Genomic DNA, 27,148 nt, shown 5'->3' on the forward strand with positions numbered 1-27,148 from the left:
ATCGGAATTAAGACAGGAATTTGGGTGTTTAAAATGTTGTACGTAGAGATGAAAACCGTTTCAAAAAGATATCTCCAAAAACAAGTGGCAACAGTTGACGAGCAGGATTGTGTGAAGAAAAAAAAAACGGGGCTTTTAAGTCATGAAAACTCAAGATATTTCTCTTTTTTTCTTTTCTTTATTTTCTTTTCTTTTCTTTTCCCCATCAACTGTCAATCAAATACCATTACTACAACCTGAAAAATGGCTGCTGTTCGTCAAGCAACTTTTTTTATGGTGGACCCCCCCCCCCCCCATTGTATTGCTAGCTTGTCACCACTAACGTTTATGGTTAACTAAACTTCGTTCGTGTTTATTCCTTGACAGGCCAGTGCATTGAACTTTTTTTCAGATAAAGCTTTTTCAGATCAAGAATTTTTACTGTTGAAAATTTTTAAATACCGTTTTATATCATGTTCTACTAATATTAGTTGAAATTAGAAATTATCATTTCTGAGTTTGAAATTTTCGTTTTGTATTTTAGTTATGTATTTTTAATTTACAGTTATGTTATATTAATAACATAAGTCAATTATTTTAAGGTCTTGAGATTCCATCCCTAATCACACCCGCAACTTTATCTGCAAACATGACTGACCACACCTGTACATTTTTCAAATGTGAGCGACTGTATGAGTGGACCCATTTTCCTCAACCTACTTATAGTTCCCAAATAGGATTTTACTACAGAAATATCAAAGTTATGGACAGAGAAGCAAAGTGATCAACATGTTCAAAAGCCTTGGGATTGCCATATTTATAATATGCTGTGTGCCCTTTCTTCCTTCCTTTCTTTCACATTTCGTCACACCCGCTTTCTTGAGGGAATTAGAACGTTCACTGTTTGGAATTGCCTCCCACCCCAGGGAAAGATGATATGGAGATGTGCGAGCTGAGTCTCGAAGAGACGGGTCTGACCCGGAAGAGGGGTGCCGAGATCCTGCCCAGACAGTTCGAGGAAATCTGGGAGCGCTGCGATGGAATCCAATACCTGAAGAAAGCCATTGAAAACAAGCAGGCGCGGCCCACGTACGCCACTGCCATGCTGCAGAATCTCCTCAAGTGAACTCGTGCAAATGCAACACGTGTCAAAAGGCAAGCGGGATGTGCTCGATGACGCAATCTAACCGGTTTCCTTTCATGCTGTGTTGTTTGTAGATGTTTGTGCTCACCACCTTTTGAAGAGGCCTTAAAATTGCACCTCACCAAAAAAGTTCAACCTGACACCTTAATGAACGACATGAATTGTTGTTTGAATTATGTGTGGAAAGCGTCTTATGTTGTTTCTTTAACATTCTTCTTTCATCTTTTTATCTCATCTTTTGACCTTTTTTTTTTGTATTGATGCCCACTTGATATGCGGGAGGACTTTTTTTTTTCTTTTCACGTTTGCAGTGTGTTTGTTTGCTTCTTCAGAACACATCATCGTGGCAGTTTTCTTTGTACTTTCACCGAACACTGTAGAGAATAAAATACACAGTACAATATCCTTCATTGTACGTTTTTATTCCTCATCCTATAGCCCCTGAGCTCATCAAAGTCAAAATATGAAGACTCGCGAGTAGCGGAGCATTTACTCGCAAGTAACTCCTAACTGGACCTGACGCCCTGATGGGCATTGCGGCAAACGAGATTAACGTACTGATTATTTCAAAGGGAGGCGAACGTACGGCCGCCGTTCATCCGATGCTCGCTTGCACGCACGCAGGTGATCAGCGGCATTAAAGCAGATTAAAGGTTCACTCCAGGCGTTTGTTCTTCAACTTGCGCCTTTCGTGCGCCTCAACAAGCTAAATGGTAAATTATCTCATCAAAACAACAATTTGTCTCAATTAAGCTATTTACAAATGCTTGGCGTCTGGTTATTTGCAAAGTGAATTGTTACTTTCCTGTAATTTGATGCGGGGCATCTGTTATGTGGGGGATGAAACTCGTTTTTTATTACAATTGAAGGTGATGTGTTTGTTTTAAGGGAGATTGTTCAAGAAATAGCTGCTGTTTTTTTTCCTGGTTGGGAAAAAAAAGGCTATTATGAGGGTCTTATAACAAGGATAAGATATTTACTTGTTTGAGAGGACAACATGACCAACAGGCAATTGGGACGATGCATTTGTTAGTGGAAAGATTTGTTTCCTCATCTGGAAAGAAGAAAAAAAAAAAGGTGTCATCTATTGAAGTGGTTTATTTTTTCCTTGGAGGAAAAATTGATTATTTGAGGCAAATGTCAGTGCATTTCCTGATGGGAGGGGAAAAAATTGGGTTTTATTTGACTTGAGGCTTTTATTTGCTTCAATAGACGACACACCCTGAGATTTTTGTATTGCATCCATTAGTAGAAATATATTCTTGCTAGGGGAAAAAAACATCCTGTTGGGGGGAAAAATATATAGATATGACGTTGAGGCATTTATTTGTTTTGATGGAAGAAACAGCGAGGGATTATTTGAAGCATGGCCTCTCTTAGCAGTTACATTTTTCCCACAAAAATAAAAAGAGCCATCTATTGGAGAAGAGTTTGTTTCAGTGCACGGCAAAACTTGTGAGCATTTAAGGCATGGCGTCTGTTAGCAGGAATATTTTATTCTGATTGGGGATTTTTTTTTTTTTTTTCTTCAATGGATGACAGCTTTTGAAACATGAAGTTGTGACATGGCGCCTGCTTCAAGGAATATTTTTACCTGACGGGAAAAAAAAAAGGAGACTTTTTTTTTTGTTGTTGTTGTTTCTGTGGACGATGCACCCAATGATGATTTGAAGGCATGACATTTATTATTAGAGATGCAATATACAGGATGTATTGCTACCCTTTCAGCTGCCATTAAAAAAAAAAACTTTTTGCAAAAGCATTTTATTCTGTATTGTAATAGTAAAATGTGTACAAAAAAGCCCAAATCCTCAAAGATGAATGATCAGACTGAGAGAAGCTTTAAACTAAACTCCTAATTTGTTTGAAAATATTATCAGCTCATACATTCTCTTATTTTTGGGATGCGACAGTGGCGCATAAATGTCTAAAGTGAGGTACCACCAAGTGTGTCATTTTGTAAATAATAAATACCTCATTGTGAGGAAAGAACTGCCGTACAGGAAATTTTCCTACCATTCATCATGTGTAATAAATATTCGATTCCTCATGAAAAACAACATCAATGCGCACATATTGCAATATCCATAGCGCTCAGTCTAGCAAGACACTTTCATCACTATGAACAATTCATGACCTAACACTCTACGAGGGCTTCGGTGGGGGGGGGGCGTGGCATCAAAGATACAGTTAAGCGCAGATCCTTCGCTCGGTTTGTTGCCGCGGCAACTCGGGCCCAGGACGCCACCGCGCTGTCACACCGCGGTGGCCTCGCCGCCTTCGCTGTCTGATGTCCACAGAAGAAAACACGGTCTGTATTCATCTGGCAGTCGCCATGTCTAAGACAAGAAAGGAGAGATACAAAATATAAAAAGAAGTCCGCACACTCTCTGGTTCCGGTGTCATTTAGCATTCTATCCACAGTCAATGCAACTATGGACAATGTGCAGCGTCTGATTAACCCCAGACAAAGTTCTACTGTTGTTGTGGGATTTTCCTTCCATTTCCAAAAGCGAGGAGGTCTGCAGAGAGCTTCCAAAGCAACACAGAGATCTCATTTTTTCAAGGTATCAGTCGGGACAAAGGTACAAAGCAATTTCCGATGTAGTACATATGCTGTACAATGGGACACGTTGTTACTGAAAATTGGACTTCACCCGGAAAATTGATTACTATTTAGGGAGGCTATGAGAAGGCCTACAGAAATTTCCGGCAGGTATTGGTTTTATCCTACATGTCATAAATCTGAGCGTTTTTTTGGGGGGGGTCATTTTTGTCACATTGTGCAACACAATTGGTCAGGGAGGCTGCAAGGAGGCCTACAGCAACATCAAAGAAGCTGGAAGAATTGCTTTTTTCAGCTCTTGGCTTTTTCCAACATGTTGACTGACAACAATCTCCTTTTTGTCATCTATCTGGGATTTTATTTGTCCTCTCTTTGCGGCCGGGTGGCTTTTTGTGGATTAGAGAAATCTGATCAGGAAGGCTATGAAAAGGCTGACAGCAACATTAAAGGAGTTGCAGGTATTTCTGACAAGTACTGCTTGTGTCCAATATTGTATATGACAGCAAGTCTGCAGTCTGAATGATGGGGTCGAGTCGGAAAACATCCAAGTCAGGATAAAATTAATGAAAACAGATACAGTAAAGCCTCAGTTCTCGAACGTCCCCGTTTTCGAATGAAAATTGGTACTCGAATGCTCCCAACAAAACCTGTAAATAACATATCGCAGGCGGCCAGACCAGCAGACCCATGACACGCTTCGTAATGAATTCCCGTGGCGCCGAAAAAACCCGGAAATAAAATAATGCACGTGTCGCAAGCAGTTCACCCACCCATGACACGCTTTGTTATTGTCAATTCGAACGTCCCCCCCTCCCGAAAAACCCGAAAACAACATAATGCACAATAATGCGGCGCAAACAGTTGACCCACCCACAACGCCTTTTGTTATTGTCTATTCGAACGCCCCCCCCCAAAAAAAAAAAACGAAAATAACATCACGTGTGGCGCAAGCAAGTTGACCAATCCACGACACGTTTTGTTATTGTCAATTAAAAGGCCCCCCAAAAAGAAACTCAGAAATGACATAACACACACGGCGCATCCAGCGCACTTTTGTTATTCGGTATAACGCAGCCTCTGTACACAGACGTGTCCCGGTAGTAGCTGTTGATTTTCTTCTTATCGAGGACTACCATATTAACCCCCAATCATGGTCCCAAAGAAGGCAAGTTGCTTGTTTAAAGTTATTCTGCACTTTTGTTAATAAAAAAAGTTTACCAGTCTGGGGGCCGAGTCGTTACATATACGGCAATGCACTCCCAGCCTAGAGTACTCTACTACTAAAGCATACATTTTAAGCAAAAAATAAATATATTTCTTTAATTGTTTGAACTATACATGTATTTCTACTATGCCGTTTATTATCAGGAAAAACTGCTTTAAAAAGGCTAATTTCTTTAGGCTAAGAACGCATTATTTCTTTTTACATTCATTGTAATGGGAAACATCGATTCGGTTTTGGGACAAATCACTTCTCGAACTATTTTCTGGAACGGATTTTGGTCAAGAACTGAGGCATCACTGTATGAGGCCGTGCCCAAATCCAGATCCAGTTGAAAATGTATCAAATGGTCTGACAACAATTTCTTTGTCCTGAGCAGACTGCGAAGCAACAAAACAATTCAGGAATGCACGTTTTGTTGGGAAGGGTTGAGTTCGTCTCATACCCACATTTAGCTTTGCATGTCTTAAAGAGCTATACAATATTCCATGCAAACATGATCAAATATTTACACTCACTTGAAGATAAAGTGCATATTTAACCTGAAGGGAGCAAAGCAATGTTTAATCATGAATCCATCTCGTTCCCAGTCCTGCTCTCCCATCCCCGCCCGGGTGTCATTTGACAGTCTGCGGTTTCTCACCTCGTTGTGCGGGATGCATTGATGGAAATCCACCAGCTCCGACACTAACTTTTCGGATCTTGTGGTGTAGAGTTGTCTGGGGATCTGTGGGGAAAGAAACGCACACATGCGCTCAAAGTGGACACCTGCTGTGTTTACAACACACTTCATTAATTGCTGGTGCCAGCAGTGGCGCCTGGAGAGCACGGAAGCAGATGGAGAGTAAATAAAAAGTGACGAGCACTACAGTACAACAAGCATTTTGACCTACAGCTATAACTACACAGCAGATGTCACCGTTGGAGGGTTTTGCACAGCAGATTTGAACGTTTTGCGATATTGTGGGGAGCCTCATCTGTGTTTGGCATCCTCAGAGCAGGTCCTTACACACTTTAATGCATGTACAGTGGAACCTCTAAAGTCAGGATTGGTATTCTTTGTGAAAAATTGCAAGCGAGCGAGAATAGAAAAGAGGCAGGTCTCCCCCAGGCAGGATTTACGGCACAAAATCAACCCGGCTTCCACCTTTGGTAATGGGACCACGAGGCATCCTGATTGAAGACAGAAACTTTTCTGGAGAGGCGGGAGCCAAAATGCACCAGTGTACTCTCTTTCTGGTTCAATAGAGCTGATATTATATTTTGGAGATTTGATATGCAGAACTATACATCAAAATGGAAATGTCATTAGTTAGAATATGACATGTTTGTTCCTGAATAGTACACGGAGTAACAATTTGATTCTGATTTCAAAGTCATTTGTTGCTGTCAACACAAATAACAAATCGGGATATAGAGAGTGAGTCCGAGCCATAATTTTTTCAGTAACATAGGCTGACATAATTGCTCGCGTTCCTGTTTGTGTTCTCATCACGCGTTTGTCTTTGGTTGCTCGGCAGCATTTGGGGGAAAAAAAAACGTCAAGTAGCAGTCACATCCAATTGGCTGTTTGAATAACAAATTAGGATTAAACTAAAATGGCATGTCGGAACACGATTAGAAATAAGGCAAAATTAGCCACTTTCAGTGATTAACTTTCTTTTTTTTTGTGACTTTCTGATTTGGACTGCTCTCATCCTTCAATTTCGTCATGAGAGTTACGTTCCATAACAAGAAAGCATCAAAAGATGTTATCTACATACACTATGTATTCATTGATCGCTTTTCACAATGCTTTTGCTGTTTTATTTGGATTTTCGTGGCTTTTGTTTTTTTTCCAACCTATTTTTTCCCCAAAAAAGATGGACTGACATCCAGAACTTCCCTTGAGAGCTCAGATTATTGTACAATACGTCTTCATTTGCCCAACAATGGGTTGTTTTGTTTCCTTTATTTCCTATGGGGGGGGGGGGGGGCTATTTCAAACCAATTGGGAGTTAGAGGTTCTGGTGTAATAGAAAAAAAAAAAATCCTGAGAGCATGTTAGAGCAGTGAGTCGGCTACTTGAGAGGTCAGTAGCGTGGCGGTTAGTTCGAGTGGCTGTGCCGCCCAGCGCTGTGTACCTCAATACTGAGATGTATGTTTTCAACTGAGGCGTACACTTCCTGCTCAGACCGGTGAGAGTGGAGTGAGGCCGCACTGGAGGGACACGGCAATGTGGACACCTGGCTTAAGATGCCATCGTCATTCTCATATACTGGGTTCACCCTCAAAGTATTTTCAGAGGCATAAGGAGGGAGGCTTTGCCTACAGGGGGGGTGGGAAGATGTTTTGTTTTTGTGTAAAAGCCTCACATCACATAAATAAGAGCGCTAAAGTGTTGCCGACTTACACCAAAGTCACCGCCTTCCTCGTCGCCGCGCACTTCTTGTTAATGAACACCAGAATGCCGATGATGGCGCACACGAGGCAGAGGCTCCCCACGAGGCAGGTTATAATTAGTGACGGGTCAAGCGGCAACGACACCAGCTCGCTGCAGCGCTCTCCGTGGTAGTGCCAGTATTTGCCAACAGGGCATCTGGAAATTATGTGGGTTAGGGAGAGTAGGGCACGTATGCAACAAATCACTTTGGGAGAGGAAAAAATATGAGTTCAAATCAAGAAAAAATTATCTGTATGCATGTCATGGCTATATTTTCTTCAATTCCAGTTTTTCTTCACAGTCAAGACACAAATGTCTGTAGCTCCTTCCGAACTACACAGCTGGTGTACATTTTACAGATGCAGAAAGATAAATCAACAAAATGGCTCTGAATCTTTTTTTTACATTTCTGTCACACATTGGTCCAGCCACTTGTTGCTAGGCAAACTAAGGCTGAAACATCACGCTGTTTGAGTGGTGAACTAATAGCCGCCGATGCTGTCAGCAGAAGGAGGAGATCGGGCATACGCGCCCGAAAGAAATTGATTTTTTTAACTAAAGCACCAGTCTGTAAATATGTATTGAAAGAAATGAAAAGCATTCACTCTTATTCCTCCCCAATTAGTGTGTTCTCCCAATAATGACCCTTAATTAACAAAACAATTAGTTTTACTTTTTCGTTGGCATTTTTGGAAAACTGACACCAAGGAGATAAACAACAGAAATGTTTGACTTCACTAGAGAGAGCCACTTATCCCAATGAGGTGTAAAATTACATAATAGTGATGTCTAATTAATAGCATGTATCTCCAAATGATGTTTTTTACATCAACAGCAAAAAAAAAGCTTTTTCTTTGAATGTTGAGGAATTTGCATTTGATCGGACTTTTCCAACATTCCCACCACATGAAAGCGAAATAATAATCTCTTGAATTAGTCTGACACTTACGAGTAACTTCAAGCCAATGAAAAAGCACGTAGATTAAACGTGCATTTTCATGCTAAAATCTTAAACAGCTCTTTTGCTTGAGGCATCATACTGGAGTTGTGATTATCCTCAAAGCCAAGAGGACCCGTGTCTGAATCTCAATCCAGACCATCTTTCATCTAGTTGAGGACTCTTAACTGTTTATTGACTATCTGAGACAGGCTCCAGCTCATCCGAGGTCCGAATGAGGACATGCGGGATGGAAAATGGACGAATGGATGGTTTTGTTGATCCACTGGTGCATTTAGGAAAAGTCAGACATCTGACATCCTGCCAAGTTCAGGGGCCGTGTCATAAAAATTAATGAATATATAGAAGGGGCAAGTGGTTAGCACAGCCGCTTCACTATTATGACCCCGGGGTATCAAATACGAGGGGTGCCTTCCTGTGTGGAGTTTGCATGTTTCTCCCCATCCATGCATGCATGCATATTTTTTTTTTTTTTTTGCGGGTACTCCATCTTACTCCCACAGGACGTTTTAGGTCCTCCTCCAAATCACAGAGCAGCAGTTTAGAAAAGGGCTACAAGCTGTACCGTATGCATCCCTCATTTTACATCCATGGACATGAAGTTTTCAATCCATACACTTCCTAACATAGTGGTTATGTTAGATATGTCATCAATAATCTAGTGAGCAGTCCTAGTTAGTTATAGTGTATGCGTGTAGTATTGTATTAATGTTAGTCTGAATTTTTCCAGTTATTTAAGCAGAATATATCGACCACTGTGTTCCAATCATATTTAAGTACACTTTAATCTCAATTTAAGAGACTAATAAGGAGGAGCGGCCGTCCATTAAATCGTATTGTCTGTAAAATTGAAGCACTTTTTTGTGGCCTAAAAACACCGGTATAGTACAAAATAAATTTGTATTCCAAATGTAGAGGTAATTTTTAGTTCCTGGAACTGGTCTAAACACGTTGGCCTCACAGTTATGAGGTCCGGCATTGATCCTGTGTTTCCTCCCACATCTCAAAAACATGCAACAATAATTGGACATTCTAAATAGCCCCTAGGTGTGATTGTGAGTGCGGCTGTTTGTCACTATGTGCCCTGAAATTGGCTGGCAACCAGTTCAAGGTGTCCACCCCCTCCAACCCGTTGACAGTTGGGATAGGCTCCTGCGCTACCCACAACCCTCATGAGGATAAGCGGCAAAGAAAATGGATGGATGGACGGATGGATGGATGGAACCAGTGTATTTCTCCTATTAATTGTAATGCTTGCATGTACTGCAGTATCCAGGAAAAACAGTTCTGAGACATGTAATCACAATCAAGTCATCAAGTCAACATTGCTTGGAAATATTTGGCTGCTTAAAATGCTGTCAAATTTGGATGGCAATGTGCACATTGGAACACAACAATCTTCATGGTGTAGACTGTGCTGCTTTTGAAATTAAAAAAAAATCTTTTATGAGGCTCAGACTCGTCATTTTACTCAAGATTATGAATACAAGGCTGTCGTAGCTCACCAAACCGGAAGAGTGTGAATCTTATCACCCGCAACGGATATGACATCACGCCGCTATGTGGAAAAAGCCCATTGTCTTAGGTGTGAATGTGAGTTATAAATAGTTGCTGTTTGATGTTTGTATATACGTGTCCCGAAGTTAGCTGGTGCTTTTTACTGAGTATTGCACCTGCATGTGGCTCCATGTCCCGGAATGATTTCACACAGGCCTCCATTATGGCAGTAGTCCGGCTGCAGGTCGCATGCGCTCTGACACGGAAGGCCATCCACAGCGCTGTAGCCCGGCTCGCACAGACACTCGGCCTCGCTGTTCCAACTGTTCTCCACGCAACGTGAAAACTCATTACAGGCAAGGAACTTGCACGGGTCCGCTTCGTCAGCTGCGGGAAAAAGCAGGAGAGTGACATTAACATGAGTGCGGTGTGCAGAGCCAGCCAGTCAGCCAACTAGCCAGCCAGGCAGCGGCCATCTCTAGGTTCAGAGAAGAAATGAAAGGGCGCTTTGATCGATGAGCAGCGAGGCGTCGACTTTTAATAAGATATACAGTTGGGAACTCGTGCATGCAAACAAGATGCATCACCTTTATGCTGGGGCTGGGGACTTTGACCTTGTGGCATGAATGAGCATATGACGTGAGTCCAGAACCGACCAAACTTCATTAGAGAAGAACAAGTCAAGCTCCGTAAATTTCCCATTATTATTCATAACCGCGCCATCGCCTGTGAAGTCAATGCAAGAGCGTAATGTGTGAGCTAGAACTTTTCTCAGTCCAAACACCAAATGCCTAGTTTATAGCACATCTGCCTCTCAGTTTTGAGGTTGAAGATTCTGATCTGATTCTGAATTTTGCATGTCGTCCATGTGCTTGCATGGGTTTTCTCCAGGTAGTCCAGCTTCCTTCCACTTTTGAAGAACCTGCATGTCAATCTAAGCGAAGACTTTAAATTGGGGGTGTCAAACTAATCTTGGTCACTCAAAACGTTGAACAGTGACCCGGTGCTACAAAGGAGATGAAAAGCTATTCCCTGCCGAGACAATTTCACCATCACAGCATCTCGGGTCAGGGGTTGTCAAAGCTCCGTCTCCATTTCCCTCCACCACCCTCCTCGGTGCTGCCTGCCTGCAGCTAGCCGAGCTGATGCCTGCCGCCCCCCTTCGTGAAGGCCCACTCACGAAGGATCCAGAAACTCTTCAGCAGTGAGAACATTGATTCTACCAGTAGTAAATATTTATGCTCTTGGTTGTTTTTTGTTTTCAGAAATTTGTTGCAATGACAATTAAGGCTATTTGTGTTCAATCTTTATTTATAGCTGCGGTTGTTCTTGTTCTTGTTCTAGAAACAAAAGTTCAGTTGAGTGTCTCAAAGATTAAACCATGGAAATCCAAGTGAGCACAGACCTACAGTATTCATACAGTGAAACTGTGAATGGCTCATTGAATGGGGCAAGATTGCTTCATTGATACTTGGATAACTTTTTTTATAATTCCAGCAGATCATGCCTGATTATTGCTATTGATGTGTGTTTGCCTGGCAACCGGAAGTTAACACATGGCCATATGAACCTCCAATGTGGAAGTCCTCCATCCATAAAGTCCATTCTTGTCGGGAACCGCAACTTGTGATGTACCTCAATCACCAAGCAATGTGAAGGTATTGGAGTGTTTATTGTAATTTTTCAGACAAATCGATCGCCTTTTTAAGAGCCGAAGAAAAGCCTTTTTTTGTAATTGCACATAGCCCGGTAAAAATTGTATGCATTTCAATGTGACCCGAACAGAACCCGTGACATTCACTCAGTAGGGGCCCCTGGGCAGTCGACACAAAGTTGGGTGGACATGTCTATCATGCAATGGACCTTTCTGACCTGTCAATCACTCATACAATAATAGTCAATCAGAAAGCCCCATTGTCTTAACCCCTGGCTTGACAGGCCCCTCTCGCCGTATTGTCCCAAAAGCAATGCTGGTCATCAGTAGCGTGCGCTTGGAAAAGTTAATATTAGGAAGAAAATGGTCCTCAGATGCGCTTGGGGAACGTGCAATTCTGATGAACGACATCCTGCTAGGTTACAAGAGGCCAGGTTGATTCTTTTCCAAAGCCTAAAACACAATTGAAGTGTCTATGATGGATTAAGGCTTGCGTAAGTGCGCACGTACAGCTAAGTGTGGACAATATCAACAAACACAAGGCTGTATGTTCGAAGGTAAGTGAGGGAGAAGTATCTTCTCTGAGTTTGATTTCATGATTATCAGTACTTTATACATTGCAGGAGTACAACTGTCACTTTGTTAGTGTATCACTGACCTGCTGAATGACGTGTGTCATGTTTTATGCCGAAGAGTTGGGTTAGTGATACGTAAATGCGCCATGTCATGCAAGAGAAATGTCTATTTGCCTCTTTGTATCACATCGGACTTTTAAGACAGAGCATTGCGTTCCATTACAAGCCAAGTCAAATAAATACACCCACTCACTTATAAAAACTACACTGATATTACTCGTGATCTTTCCAAGTAAAAAGTACTCACCCTGCTTTACATGCGGTGTACGATTCCACTATATACTATGAAGTTTATGAGGCGTCAAACTTTTTTTGCATCGATCGCCAACATTTCGTTATAACTCTGACATTTTGTCCTGCTCTGTCCAAAATCTTAATTCTGTTTACATATCTTTATGTGAAATAGTTGAGACCTCTCTGTAGACCTCTCTTGGACAAGTCGGACGCAGTAGGCAAAAAGCATAACCCAATATTATCTGGAATACATGATAGAGAATCAACTTCAAATCTGTTTTGTTCAATCGCCATTTTGTAAGCTTGTGAGACATGGCTAAGGGGGCGGAGCTTAAGATCGCCATCGGAAAGGCCCATTAGCATTCACCTGCAGATGAGCAGAGACTGACAAACAACAGCCTTAATACATCCTAAGTACAAATTTCTCAAGACATTTCAGCATTAAGATCCAACTGAGTGAACCTTTTTCTTTTATGGATTTTTCTAGTTTTTATGTTTGTACTCCTGAATAGGGAGAGAATACAAAATAAAATGTGTTTTCAGGGTGTGTAGCAGCGACTCTTATCAGTAAAGACATCTCACCTTGTTCTATCTCCAGGGAGCGGCTATCAATCTCAATGTCAAGCCGCTTGGACGCGGCGCTACAGAAGTCTTCGAGCACGCAGTGCACCGCCTCGGTCACGTTGTACGGCACCTCCTTGTCCAGCTTCAGCCTGCTGTTCACCACCACGCTGCCGTTACGGAAGTTGAGGATTTCCAGCTCTTTAAATCCGGTCAGATTGGACTCAAGGTAAGGTAAAAGCTGCAGGGAGACGAGGATGCAAATTAGATTTTGTTTAATTTCTCCTGACAAAAGTCGAAATATGATTTGATTTTCTTAGCTATGTGGCTAATATCTCGGTTAGTACTCGGGGGGGGGGACTGAATGTGGAAAAAGGGGTTGCAAGGTAATATCATAACAAAAAGAAAGTCTGTCTAGATCCTGAGAAGAAAAGACACATTTAACATCTACTTTCCCCACCTAAGAAGAAGACCACAGCAACAGGATCTATTTTGAATCGTCTGAAGGTTGAGATTGTCACTGCATCGTCCGATCCATAAACTATTTGGGTCACATTTTACAGTTTGATGGCTATGAATAGTTTCTGATTGAATTTTTAATGCGAGCATGAAATCCTGCCATGACGGCACTCAGCATAATAAGATCGAGAGGCGAAATTAGGGTTTGCATTAGTCGCACGGCACAGAATGTGCTAATTGTATTCACGGAATAGAGAGGAGAGAGATCATCCACTTAGCAAAAGATGTTCATAACAAGCAAGACCTTGCATGCAAAGGTAAAAAAAAAAGCTAACACACACACTGCAGACCACAAACATTGCTTTCATTTGAAGGAGCCCCAGTGGCTCGGGCCTGAAGCTGTGATACGAGGAAGTGAGGGAAAAAAAAAGAACCTATTAAGACTATAGAGACCGATGACGCTGGCGATATTTAGCGGAGGAGGAAGTCAACCGGCTCAAGTACTGGCCCCCTCAATGGGAATCGATCGCACTGCCAGTCCCGAGCTGCTTCATGTTGGGCTGCAGACGAAGGCAAACACCAAGCGGGGGGAGATTAGGCCTTAGCTGGATGGGTTGTGGAGCGGCAGATAAGAAGGCCCTTAAATCGCTCGTCTCTGATGGGGTTACTTCACATCTTCGCCGGCCGACACGTTAGTGACAGCCACTCCCCTGCGGGTAATAGTCTTCGGCAGGAACAGAGAGGATGTTATCCAACATTCCCAACTGTTGGACTCCGAGCGCCGATGTATAAATTATCCATGAACAATGGATTAGAGAGCAATCAGCGCCTCTGCAGCCTAGCCTGCGTAAGATCGAAGTACCCGTTTTATCGCAAAACCCCCACTACAGGCGCGTGGCCATCTAGGCGGGAGAAACTACTACTGGTTGTATCTACTGGTTCCCAGTGAAACATCCCTTCTCTGGTGTCACAAGGCCAAACGTCACAAGGAATAGGAACCTGGCTTTCCACAAATTGCAACATTGTCCATGAGTCATTCCAACCTCCATATCCAGTTTTTAGTGGTTGCTTCACAAACCAGTAGGTACGGGAGTACAGGAATGAAGGAGTTCAAAAAAAAAAGAAGGGGAAGCTTCATGTATACAAATCTATACATGTCAAACTGGGAGTGCAGCATCACTAATGGGGGTCTGACAAAACCATTTAAATGGGCTGTTTTATGTCACTTTCAAATGGTCCCTTCTTTTTTACAAATAGCCCATTTAAAGGACTATTCTAATGGGCTATTGCTGATTAAAGACAGTAAATACTTACCATCTCAATCGTCTGACCACATTATGGTTTGTGCTTCCAGTAAGCAAGGAATGATGAGGAGAACTGCACAAACCTTTTTTGGGGCAACCATTAAAGATTGGAGATGGAGAGGCCTTTCTTTTTTTTCCACACATTTGTTCATCAATACTTATCATTTTACTTTAGCAATTTGATCATGTGATGTCAGACATTCAGGAATGGGATTGCTTCTTTCTTTCAAGATAAATCAACATTGTCAACAAGATGAGTTCTTTTCAGAGAGAAACTAAGAGGAAAACGGCTGTTTTGAGAAGGAATCAGCTGCAAAGACTAAAAGCTCACCTGAGACTGAAAAAACACTTCAATTAAATTTCTGCTCCTTTGCTTTCGCACAACTTGACAAAATGGTAAACCCCTCAAACAACGCTGCCTCGAACGTCTAACACACCGGAGGTCATACAATTTGAAATTGGGTTGAATTCTTGGGGGAGAAGAAAAGCCTGAAATCATCATAAAACTTTACATCAAATTTAAGTTATTACAGGTGAGCTCTTTTTTATAACTGATTAGAAGTAAGAATATGAAGACGTAAAATGTATTAAGCGATGCCATTTCCTTCAACATTATGCCTTAATCATGGATTTCATTATTTATTGTTTTATATTTTTCTGAGAACCGTGGCTATGAACAGTCCTACCTATTAACTTCTCAAAATTTGTTTGTCAAAAATATTAAACAGTGAAATGATGTGATTCATACGTATTATGTCGTCATTAAAAATGCTTTAAAGGGGAATTCCACTTTCCAATGGTTTGCATTAACAATGTATTTTGACAATGTGATGTTAAATCCTCTCTCATTTAATAGTGTTTTGAGAAGATTTTTATCGACAATTACGAATTTTCAGGGGCGCTGCCATTTTTGTGAGGCACATGACCTACGTGCGCGCATGTAACGTGTTACGTGGGGTTCCAAACACTCAATTACATGGGACACCATTATGCCCAGTGGTGATTTCTCGTATTTATCCGCATCTGATGAAAAAATAGCAGTATCGGTTGATCAGGAAGACGGAGGAATACTTCCATACACAGCCGTGAGCGGCGCCGTTTTGTTTTTATTTTTACATTCACCTGCAGTTAAGTTGTTTTCATATTTAGGACAGTTGAGAATGTCAAAGTTTGATTCAACGGGAAACTCACCATCCCATCTTCCCTTCCTCAATAAAAACGGTACTTTCATTTGCTATTGGATGACAGAAAGGAATCCGAAAAATAGAAAACATTTGCACAAGACTTTCTTAACTTGCATTGGTCAATGAATTTTCTTTACGGTTGTGTGGTTAATCAATCTTTCAAGATGGTTTGTCAGATGATTTCAATTATTCATGACGCCGTAGTATTGCTTCTCAATGCAAACAAATTGGATTGCGTGGGTCTTAGAGGTTTACGCTCGCCGGTAGTGCTGGCTACTATAGATACAGCGTACTGTATATTCTCCCACAGGAGTGACTCAACAAATGCTCCACCAGCCAAAAACCTCAACCAGTACCAATTGTTCACCTTTATTTACATTAGAACTTACATCAAGGTTGTCTTTATATCCAAACGAGCACTCACGGGTTAATGTCCCAACATGCATGCATATGTCCACACATGGCACAAAAGCAGCTTGTAATGTGTGTGTGTGTGTGTGTGTGTGTGTGTGTGTGTGTGTGTTTATACAGTATGTGTGTAGGGCAGGAACTGACCTGAATAACAGAAAGCTTCTTAGCATGCACAAATGACAAACCTCCACAGTGACTAAGGCAAGCCAAGGTCTCATGATTCAGACTACAGTGCGTGGGCCGCTTTGCAACCCCAAACAGCAGCAAACAACACACCTGTAGCACCCCTAAAAACGCATCAAGGATGGGAATCCTCACTCCTAATGGTTATTATAATAACCATAATAATAATAACAATAAATCTCGAGCACCATTTTTCTCCCATAACTATTCAGTATTAATAATGTATTTGTACTGATAGCGGCATTAGTGCATTTGTTCAACTACAGATGGAGATGCAGATCTGTGTCATGGAGTTTAAAAATAAGAAGGAATATCTAGAAAAATATGCAGTCAGGTAAATGAGCGGATTCTATTTAAGGAAATATGGGAGTAATGTACAATTTATTCTAAAGAACAGACAAGCAGCGCTGTATTTTTTCCATCTTTTGTAAATGGTTATGGTCTTATGAATAGGAATACAATTTATTTTGTTTTACATTTCTAAAGTTTTTACACAATGTACAAAATTTACATGTATGGAATTACTATGTACTACTGTTTATAAATAGTCCTACTAATCTGTCGCAAGAACATGACTCTTTATCATTAATAAGGCCCCAACACATCAAAGTTATGTAACACTGAACGAATCGGAGCATGTTTCACTCCATCCACCCCCCACCCCAGCCCCAAAAAATAAACAAATCACTGTACTGCATTACATTGAATTCAACTGCAAAGCTTAGATTTATTTCATATAAGAGATTGGCCCTTAACCGTTAAATTTAATTCTGCTCATTTGAGCTTCCGGTTTGATGAAATATTGGTTAGTTATATTTAAGCTAAAACGTTAGCATAACAAGGTAAATTCATTTGTATTGAAATATTTATAATGTTTTAAGCGTGCGTTATCTGTGGGGAAGATTAGCTTGAATATTTTTTTAATCTCATAGTTTATCCTGGAACATGCATTTATAGAATATTTCTCATTATTTTGTCTTGCAACAAAATGTGTGCTGCCCCCTATTTGGTTTGGAATGTGAATAGAAATTTGCAAATTATTAAAAGTCAGCATGTTTGAACATTTGTTGTTCATTCTCATTTGCACAGTTTTATTAAAATATTTATATTACATATAAAGAATGCAAATAATCAAACATTTCTATATGATGAAGACAGAATTAAGGCAGAAAAAAAACACAAACGTGTCAGCAGCTACGGTGACGTCTACGATTAAAAGTGTGTTAGCGTGCCTTTAATTTGTCATAGTGAGTTAGGAAAGATGTGTTAGGAAATGGTTAGGTAGAAAGTTTGCGCTCTCTCTGAGACGTCACACAAGTGAGTTCCAATATGGAAAAAAAATACCGGTATGGAGGCTAAAGTTGTCTGTCTCCTAGGCCCAGATTTACTGGATGCTCCAGGATTTGGCAGCTTTCTAGGCCCAGAATGTTGAGTCTGAGTGAAACACAATTATATGAAGACCTTTTTCATTCCTCTTTGTCAACCCTTGACTTGACGTAAGCCATCGTTTGAGCTTAAAATAAAAATTATAAAGTCGTTTGTGCTGAAATGCTAGCTTGTAATGAGATGACAAGACAGAACCAACCCTGATTCATCTACGGTAGTGGTCTAAAATATTCTGAAACAGCCAGGACACTGCTCCAACTGTGTTAGCGCTAGCGTCGGTGCTAACGTCACTGTGATGAGTTGTGGTGGTATTTTGATATCCATGATGATATAATCACAATATTTGTCAGTTTTGTTAGTGTTTAGCACGTACATTCATTGGCTTGGCTTTCTTTAGCTTCTTTCAGATCTGGACTCGGTCTTTATCAGCAAATAAATGATAGCCACAGTCAATTTCCGTTTCAATACAGTAGAAAAAAAGTGGATATACTTCACAACTGTAGGGGCAGCCACGAAGTAAAAAGACAAAATGAAAATAAACGTGTTTTTCAATGAGTTCTGTGCATTTTGTCCTACTGCAAATCACTGTTAAGGTCCAGTGCTCAATTTTTATACGATTTAGTGGCAACAGCACGCTATTATGAATTTGGCCTTTGCTGAAAACCATATAATACTTGCAAATACAAATTTTATAAAAGAAATATACAGTATATACATATAGTTTGAGGACAATATTTAAATGTGTTACAATATGTTTGGTACGATTGGCAGCTGTGAGGATAAGGCTTGCTACAAAGTGCATCCTCACAAAGTCTGTATTGAGCTCCAATGACCTCATCAAATGCAAATAAACATTTTCATCACACTGATGTGTTCATAAAAGAAAATACCCAAAGCTAGCATGCATCAATATTACATCCAGCACAAAAGCTTGTGTACCTACCAGCTCAAGAAAGGTATTCTCCAGTGATCTATATTCTGGGGAGGTCTTGTTGAACAGGTCGTCAGAAAACATCATGTTTGTCACCCTCAAGCTAAAGAAAACCACCAACTCTCTGCTCTGCTGCACTGCGGCCATAATGGGTGTGCTGGCTTGTTTTGAGGCTGGGGCAGCTGTGGACCGCTCGTCAGCCTCTGACGGGTATATAACACTACTGCTTTCCATCTCCAGAGGCTCATTCAGTTCTGTCCCACCCTGTTTCGGCTCCACGTCATCCTGGATGTTAGAGTTTTCTGAAGGAAGGTTCGTCAAGGGTGGAGTGACACCGTTGTGTCCTCCACTGGAATCAGCTCCTTCTCTTTCACTGGGGACTGGGCTGGGGATCCCACTGGATACTTCACTGCTTGCTTCACTGGAGACAATGGTGGGGGCTTCTGTTGGGACTGCGATGGGGACCTCGATGGGCCTGTCACTTGAGATTTTGCTGGAGGCTTCATTAGGAAGTTCAGTGGGGACATTGTTGGGGGCTTCACTGGACACTGTGTTGGCGGCTTTATTGGGGTCCTCGCTTGGACCTTCACTGAAGACTTCACTGTGGGGTTCACTGCTAGCTTTGTTGTGGGTAATAATGGGATCTCCTGTGGTTACATCATTAGAGAGTTCAACTGGGGGCCCGGAGTGGACCCCGCTGAAGACTTCAGTGGGCACAATGCTGGCAGATTCACTGAGGCCTTCACTGGGAACTTCAATGGAGGCTGCACTGGGGACAATTGCGGGGTCTTCCCTGGTGGATGCAGTGGAGACGTCACCTGGAGATTCACTAATTACTTCATCGGGGGCTTCAATGGAGACTTTGTTCTGAAGCTCCCAAGGGGCCTCACTGGAGACTTCATTTGGGAGCTCAGTGCTGAGATTACTAGGAGCTTCACTGGAGACCTTGTTGGGCACACTGCTAGGGACTGCACTGGGGACTTCCATGGGGGTTTCACTAGATAATTCACTGGGGATTTTGTTATGGGCTATACTGGAGGGCTTGATGAAGGCTTCACTGGGGGCTTGACTGGAGACCTTGTTGGGGACAACGCTAGGAAAATCACTAAGGTCTTTACTGAAGATTTTGGTAGGAACGTCGCTGGGAGTTTCACTGAAGACTTCATTAGAAACTTCGTTCGAAGCCTCACTGGGGGCTTCATTAAGGGTTTTGCTCATTAATTCAATAGAAACTTCATTGGGAAAGTTGCTGTTGGCGCCACTGGAGACTTCAGTTGGGGCTTTAGTGGAAGCAATGCTTGATAATTCATTTGTGGCTTCTATTAGGAAATCGCCTTTGTCTGGAGGTGAAGATATTGGCTGCATGTCGAGCTCTGGCTCCATGCCTATAATTGCATCCTCATGAAACAGCGATGGAGATTCTGTGTCAGGGAGGTGAGCTTCATCAATGATCACTATTTCAGGATGGGAGTCTGATGGTGACGTGGTTAAGTAATCGTTCTGTCCTGTGTTTGGTGCTTCAGATTCTAGCAAAAGAAAAAGACTTTCATTAAGTGTTTACCCAAAGAGTAATTGTGAACTTAAGGGCTTACCTCCACTGTTCATATCCAATGAACTTGTTTCCTTGACATCCACCTCTTGTTCCTGCTCTGGGATAGCTTCTGCTGCTGTAGTTGGAGTGGTGACATCACTCATCTCCCCTGAAGGATCACCTGAAGACGCGTCCTCCACTGCTGGTGCAACTGGCGCCTCAATGAAGAGTGTGGGTTCAGAGGTGGGTTCTGGAAGGTTGGTCAGTTCGGAAGGCACAGAGGTGTGTACTTGAGGTTGGATTTTGGTACTTTCAAAGGTATTTTCAGTTGCTGCGACTGTGGGCAAGAATTTTGAGGTCGCGTCCCCTTCCATGACCTTGACTACATCCCCGCTCCCAGTGGTGTACATGGTGAGTTCTGCATCTGGGTAAGCTGTTGATACTGAGAAGAAAGACGTAAAAAAAACATGTTTAACTTTCTCTTCAACAGGTTTACTTGAACAATGTAAAAACTGTGCTCACCAGCTTGAAATGTTAGATTCTGTATATCCAGCAAAAGCGATGGCTCTTTTTGTAAAGCTTTCACGATCATGTGCCTCAGTTTAGGAGGATCCACATTTGTATGGCCATCTGGAGTCTGTGGGTCATCACTGAGCTCAGTATCGCCATCAAAAACCGCCGCGTAGTGCACAATCACATCCTCTGAGCTGATGCACACAACAAAACAAGTCACAAAGCCGCAAGCCTCAAACAGCAAAGCGTGTATGAATGGATGTTTTATGGTTTGTTTGAGGTTTTTGTTTGTTTGTTTGTTTGTTTATTTTGGGGGGTTGTTCTTTGTAACAATGGCCTCTTGGAAACAAGGTAGTCCTTCCGTATGTTCCACTCATCGTATAAGATGGACTGTCGTAGGATAATGGGCTACATTCATAATTTAACAAAACACCCCCACAACGTAGTATTTCGGGAACATATCAAACTGTATGTGTGCAGCAATTCTGTTTTATTCATTGTTTTCTACTAATCATTAGTTACAATGCGAGCTTGATACTATTTAACATTTTTAAAAACTGTGAACTCACCTGAATCCCAACATGCGAATTTCTTTGAATCCTGGAATTTTTTTAAGCACATGAAGCATCTACAAAAACAAGAACAGGCATAAAGTCAACTACAAGCCAGTTCAATGTTTTAAAATTTACTCCTTACTAGTTTTATCAAAAGCGTGTTTAATTTGGCTAACTTATCCTATATCTGAGACAGATTCAACTTTCCATCAGTCATTGCACATCTTACTCAGCCTGAGTCACTCACAGTTTCCATAAGCTTTGATTCTTGGGCCACCTCTGTTCTTCAAGTATATGCTACCTCTTGGACATCTCATACACTGGGCTATGATACTGATGATCCCAAGATTTCCAGCTCTGTTAAAATCATGGACTCTAACATCTGTCCCACACTCAAAAACAACCGCTGTATGGCCAGGAACTTGAAAGTGAACCGTCATAAAAGAAGTGATCATCCAGGCTGCAAACCTCCCCTGATGACATCTCAGAATCGGTGGTCACCCAGTTGCAAAAGTTAGCCCTGCTGCCTCACCTGGTTCAACTCTTGCTTCAACCCTGCTTAAAACCCTACTTTGTAGGGAATGTTCTGCATCATGTCTCCCTGTGCCAATGTGGGTGCTCTTAATTTTACAATCATCCATTTTCTAAGGCACTTGCACTTATTACGGTCGCAGGTAACCTTTCCCATCGAACTATGGCGAGAGGTGGATTACTCCCTGGTCGCCAGTCAATTGCTGGGCACAACTAACAACAGTTTGGATTCACTTCTAGCCATGAAACAAAGTGCTGATGATGACACAGCATCTGCATTACCCCCACTAAACCTCATGGATGAGTTAAATAAAGACAAAAAATGTTACTGTCCCTATTACAAAATAAAGTACCTTTAATTGCACTACTGTCAAATCCAAGAACACATTACAACCATCTTCCAACACATTCACTTGCTCTTTGTACAGCACAGGATCATATAAGCTTCTGCCCCAATACCTCAAGGACTTCCTTCAATGTGACAGCCCACCTCAGCACCATCAGATATAAACCTTCTGATCCTTATCACTAGGACCAAACACACCAACTCGGGGATAACGTTGCCTTTGCGATTGCTGCCCCAACCCTCTGGAACTCCAATCAAGACAACATCTCCAGCTCTAAACCACTCCACTGATTTAAAACGCTATTAAAAACACATTTATTCAGAAATGTCAATAATCCAACTCCCCTATTGCCCTCCCAAATCTGAACTCCCAGCATGGGAACTATCACTACCGTGTCAATGCCTCTAATAGATTGCTTTCATTTCCATAGCAACGCTGGACTCGCCAAGAGATCTGTGGCCCAAATGCAGCAATGAGTTTTCAGTCCATTCGAAGCTCTGCACTGCCAAAGGCTGAAAATCTAAGTTGATAGGGTATTGAATCATATCAGAGATGGTAGTCTTCGCTAACAAGTGAGAGTGTCAGGTGACATTGGAGTACTGTACTTATTCAACTAATTAGCCCGACACCTAACCTTCTGGCTCGTAAGCTACAGGACCCCCTGTGGACATAAATTCATGACTGTGTTTGGGCCAAGAGTAAAGTGGACACACTCAGCCATCTGTCAGGGAAAATACCTAGTTGGATTCAGTCCAGATCATAGAGTAGCTCAGTCTACAAAGCAATGCCAATACAACCTGATGATCAACTGACATTTACTTAGAACAGGCTGCAACTGTTTGATATTTGCAAGAATGTAATTTATGGAAATAGTTTAATAGGTAGACTAAAGTTTTCAAATCTGTGGATCCCTCATGAGGTCGTACCTTTGCGGTTATTTCTCCGGTGATGTCATCAGCATCCCCTGCCTGTGGGTCGCGCATCAGCTCGATGTATGATGGCTCCACAATGGTGGCGTTAAACTCCACAATGTACTCCCCAAAGTTGTTTTTTGTCAAGGTAGTCTCTTCTTTTGTCTGGTAAAGAGGAAGTTATTATTCAGGGCAACTGTTTTTATTTTAAAAAATAAAGCTGAAACTTTGTTTTAATACCATATCATTTTCTGTCGGAATGAGAATCACCGGTGGTGTCCAGGTACCTGAGACCAAATTAAATTAACACAACATACAGTTAGTCAACCAATGTTAAAAACGTATTGGTAAATCATCAACTCACTTGTTTTTAACTCGCATTCCACTCCCGGTTCTGGCGTTTCCATTACAACACTGGTAAAACCATGAGACAATAGTCATTAGAACATGAGCATTTTACCAAAGAAGTTCTAAAAACAGCAGACACTGTATGCTTCATATTTTTTTTATATCTTACTTGATAATGAACAAATAGATTGGAAGTTACATTTTTTTTTGTTATTTAACAAGTGTTGAATTGTATAGGTTAAGAGATAAAACATTTGATGACACAACCAGCAACATAAATTCATGTACATATTCTTATAATATTGTAGAAACTGTACTTTTTAAAAAATGCATCTGGGCCTTACTTGGTCAATGTACAAGTACACAAATGTAACCTTTAAAAACTGACACCAAACAGACATTAAACAATACTAAAGAAGATGAGACATACCCTTCAAGTTCAGCCTCCTCAGCTACTCTCTGAAAGACAAACAAATGTTCAATCAGTGGTTCTCAAAGTCTGCTATGTGTATTAAATGCATGCAAAATATTAGCCTTTGAGCTACAGCAGACATTTCCTACTTTGAGAGAACCGTATGGAGATGAGGCACTGTCTTGTTCTAACATGACTGTTCATCAGTGCACAAATCTAAATGTATAAAGACACGGATGAGTGAATTTAATGCGAGGAACTTGGCTAGCCTGCGGAATCCTGACCTCAACCCTATAGAACACTTTTGGATGAATTGAAGTGAAGAACGAGAGTTGAGCCTTCTTGTCCACTATCACTGTGTAACTGTCATAAATGGTCATCCAGCCTTTTTCTTTGCCGCTTATCCTCATGAGTGTTGCGGGAGTGCTGGAGCCTATCCCAGCTGTCAACGGGCAGGAGGCGGGGTACACCTGAAATGGTTGTCAGCCAATCACAGGGCACATGGAGACAGACAACAGTCGCACTTACAATCACACGTAGGGGCAATTTAGAGTGTCCAATTAATGTTACATGTTTTTGCAATGTGGAAGGAAGCCGGAGAAAACTGACGCAGGTACAGGGGAGAACATGCAAACTCCACACAAGCATGGCCAGGATCGAACCTTGGACCTCCGAACTGTGAGGCCAACGCTTTCCAGCTGAGCTACCATGCCGCCATAAATCGTCATATATACATGAAAAAAAAAATAGAACTCACTCGAGCCACCATCTCCAGATGCTCCTGAGAACTACTGAAATTCTGAGCCAGGTCGTCCATACAGAGGTTTTCGTGTTGGCAGACGTGAACCCACGATCGGTACTCCTCTGTGTTTGGCACCCTGTCCAAGAAGATACGAAAGGCTTCCCAAATGGCTTCCTGACAAACTGGAAAGAAAGAGCAGGTGTAAATTTGTGTGAATATTTGTGGGATGGGCAGAAAGGGGACCATTTTCACACAAATGACCAATTATGTTAACTTCTTTGCACGCGTTTGTTTTCCAATCTTTACTGACATTCAGTAACACCTGTAAATTTGTAACAAATACTCTCATACCTTCTTACTGTTTTTTTTTCATCAGAAAATTATAGCACTGAAAAAATGTATGCAATTTGCATACATTTTACGAGAAAAAAGAGGATTAATTACTTTGGGTTAATTATTGCATTCTGATCAATATTCATATATTCATTAAACTAATCTGTAAATTCACAGAACAGACTGGAACTCCTCCTAATACTGTTTGACAATGATCCCAAACAAAATACAATAATATAAATAAAATACTAAAAGTCCAAATTCTACAAAGGTCGACTTCTTCACGTTTTTAATTTCCCCCATTTGCATATCTTTATGAATATAAATATCCCAAACACGATGGCAACTTCTTGTGGCCACAAGATCCAAATTGTCCAACGGCATCTTTATTCTCTGGCAAATTAATTTCTGCGCGCAGCAATTACGGCCACAACAGCAAAGTCATCTTTCTTCTTTTTTTAAATGGCTCATAGGAGCGTTGTCAACGATTGCATTGGAACAGCCAAGGTGGCCATTTTAATGCACTGCTCGAATCAAACACCAGCCGCCATTGTCGACACTAACCATTTGCATATAAATGCTCAATATCAAGACATTCTTTGTGTGTTATGAACGTGTCGATTTTTTGTATCCCCCCTCCACCCCCACCCCCTGCAATTTTTTTAGTCTAGTACAGCATTTTCAAGGTTTTTCATGAGAATTGTGACAGGCAGAAAAAACAGCTATGCGTCACGATCAGACAGGTACGACACAGAAGCTGACAATCTGTATTGTCAAATAAAAGATATTTTTTCAAGATTTAGGTGAAAGGTGCCACGAGCACATCTAGATAAAAACGACTCAACTAAAAGACAAGACAGGCTTGTGGTGACACCCCTCTTGAAGCGAAACAAGAACTCAGGGCAGGGACACCGTTTGGAAGGGCAATCTGCAATATGATTGCTTGTTCAAAGGGTTTGTAAAGGTCAATAGTTGAAAGGCAACACGGACAAAAAGAAAAGCACCAATTTGCAAAAAATATATATATTAATGGCAATGATCATGTTAAAAATAAATACATGAAATGAAATCAAAGTAATAAAGAATTCATCATTGAAAAGCTTATATACAGCTATGTTGTCAAAATACAGTAAAAATCGTAAAAAAATAAAACACATTTGAGCATGTGAGTAAGGTTCACTTCAAGCAAAAAAAAAAAAAAAAACATGAGCGCATATACCTCGGAGCTTGTAGTACGCCCGATGGCTGCCGATGACCGCTTTTACAGACTCCTGGGGACATACTTTGACACCAGTCGTGAGAATGGATGACCTCTTTCTCCGATGTCCATCCTCATCGGCTCCTATTTTGTGACTGTTGTATTTAGTTGTTCTAGAAGCTTCTAAAAAGTGCCGGTACCTCACATCCCTGAGTCCGGAAATCCCATGGTCCTGGATGTCTGCAAGGAGGACGGACAGAAAATATGCATACAAAAAAATCTCATCAATCTGATAATATTTTATAAAAATCAAAACCTGGTCTCGTCTCTACAGTAAAAGCTTAGTTGCAGCATTCTGGATTCTGGCTTTGTTGGAATAGGTAAAGAAAGAACTGCAATAGTCTTGACGTGAACATGAACATTTAGAAACATTTTGAAGTAAGAATAATAAGAAAGGGTTACAATTTTAATGTGTGTTGTTTTTTTTTTTTTTTAACGTATGACCGGATTGTCTATGACACCAATGGACCGGATTGTCTATGACGCCAATGTTTCATAAGCAGAAGTGCACATTTTTAGAAAGTAATCATGAACAGCTGGCAACTTTAGGAGCCAAGTTGTTGGGGGCAGCATTTAATATTTCCTCAAGTACTGGAAAGCTGCATTCTCTTGATACAAGTTGTAAAACTTCCAGCAATCAAATGCATTCAAGCCATCAGCCATGCGACCGCATCCTTGATCACCTTAGATGGTCTCTTACAGTCCAGAACAACCTTTGCTGGTCTAATTGTCAGTCAGTCAAGGTAGCATGAGGTATCAGTTAGATATGTCATTCACTCTTCACTGACCACCCTACACTTCACTCAGTATTTTATCAGTACGAATGCGTTTTTTCTTTCTGTACTTGTAATTGTTCTGCCTGAATCTTTAATATTTAGCCGTTAAAGCAAATTAATCATTGTTAAAAACACAAAATGGCTGTTTTTTCCCCCCAACGC

The 27,148-nt window shown here is 41.3% G+C and overlaps 2 protein-coding genes across 11 annotated transcripts in view; one reads left to right on the forward strand and one right to left on the reverse strand.

The window, feature by feature from the left end:
* Positions 1–1,518, forward strand: part of myo6b (myosin VIb) — a 52,051-nt gene extending 50,533 nt beyond the window's left edge. For both annotated transcript variants that reach the window (XM_061844108.1, XM_061844110.1), the window contains one exon: positions 906–1,518. In XM_061844108.1, coding sequence (XP_061700092.1) covers positions 906–1,105 — 200 coding nt within the window. In that variant the 3' untranslated portion in view covers positions 1,106–1,518. The remainder of the gene's footprint in view (positions 1–905) is intronic.
* Positions 1,519–2,903: 1,385 nt separating this feature from the next.
* Positions 2,904–27,148, reverse strand: part of impg1b (interphotoreceptor matrix proteoglycan 1b) — a 39,691-nt gene continuing 15,446 nt past the window's right edge. For 4 of the 9 annotated variants that reach the window (XM_061843956.1, XM_061843959.1, XM_061843958.1 and 1 more), the window contains 16 exons: positions 26,172–26,390; positions 24,635–24,801; positions 23,896–23,924; positions 23,482–23,531; positions 23,358–23,404; positions 23,133–23,282; positions 21,344–21,402; positions 20,784–20,968; positions 20,323–20,703; positions 18,743–20,256; positions 12,894–13,113; positions 9,965–10,175; positions 7,304–7,489; positions 7,035–7,218; positions 5,555–5,638; positions 2,904–3,462 (listed from right to left, as the gene is read on the reverse strand). In XM_061843956.1, the coding sequence (XP_061699940.1) occupies positions 3,379–3,462; positions 5,555–5,638; positions 7,035–7,218; positions 7,304–7,489; positions 9,965–10,175; positions 12,894–13,113; positions 18,743–20,256; positions 20,323–20,703; positions 20,784–20,968; positions 21,344–21,402; positions 23,133–23,282; positions 23,358–23,404; positions 23,482–23,531; positions 23,896–23,924; positions 24,635–24,801; positions 26,172–26,390 (3,770 nt within the window). In that variant the 3' untranslated portion in view covers positions 2,904–3,378. The remainder of the gene's footprint in view (positions 3,463–5,554; positions 5,639–7,034; positions 7,219–7,303; positions 7,490–9,964; positions 10,176–12,893; positions 13,114–18,742; positions 20,257–20,322; positions 20,704–20,783; positions 20,969–21,343; positions 21,403–23,132; positions 23,283–23,357; positions 23,405–23,481; positions 23,532–23,895; positions 23,925–24,634; positions 24,802–26,171; positions 26,391–27,148) is intronic. The other 5 variants (XM_061843960.1, XM_061843961.1, XM_061843963.1 and 2 more) reach the window with 4 other exon arrangements.

The sequence above is a fragment of the Syngnathoides biaculeatus genome, chromosome 15 (genome assembly GCF_019802595.1).
Source record: "Syngnathoides biaculeatus isolate LvHL_M chromosome 15, ASM1980259v1, whole genome shotgun sequence".
Taxonomy (NCBI): Eukaryota; Metazoa; Chordata; class Actinopteri; order Syngnathiformes; family Syngnathidae; genus Syngnathoides; species Syngnathoides biaculeatus.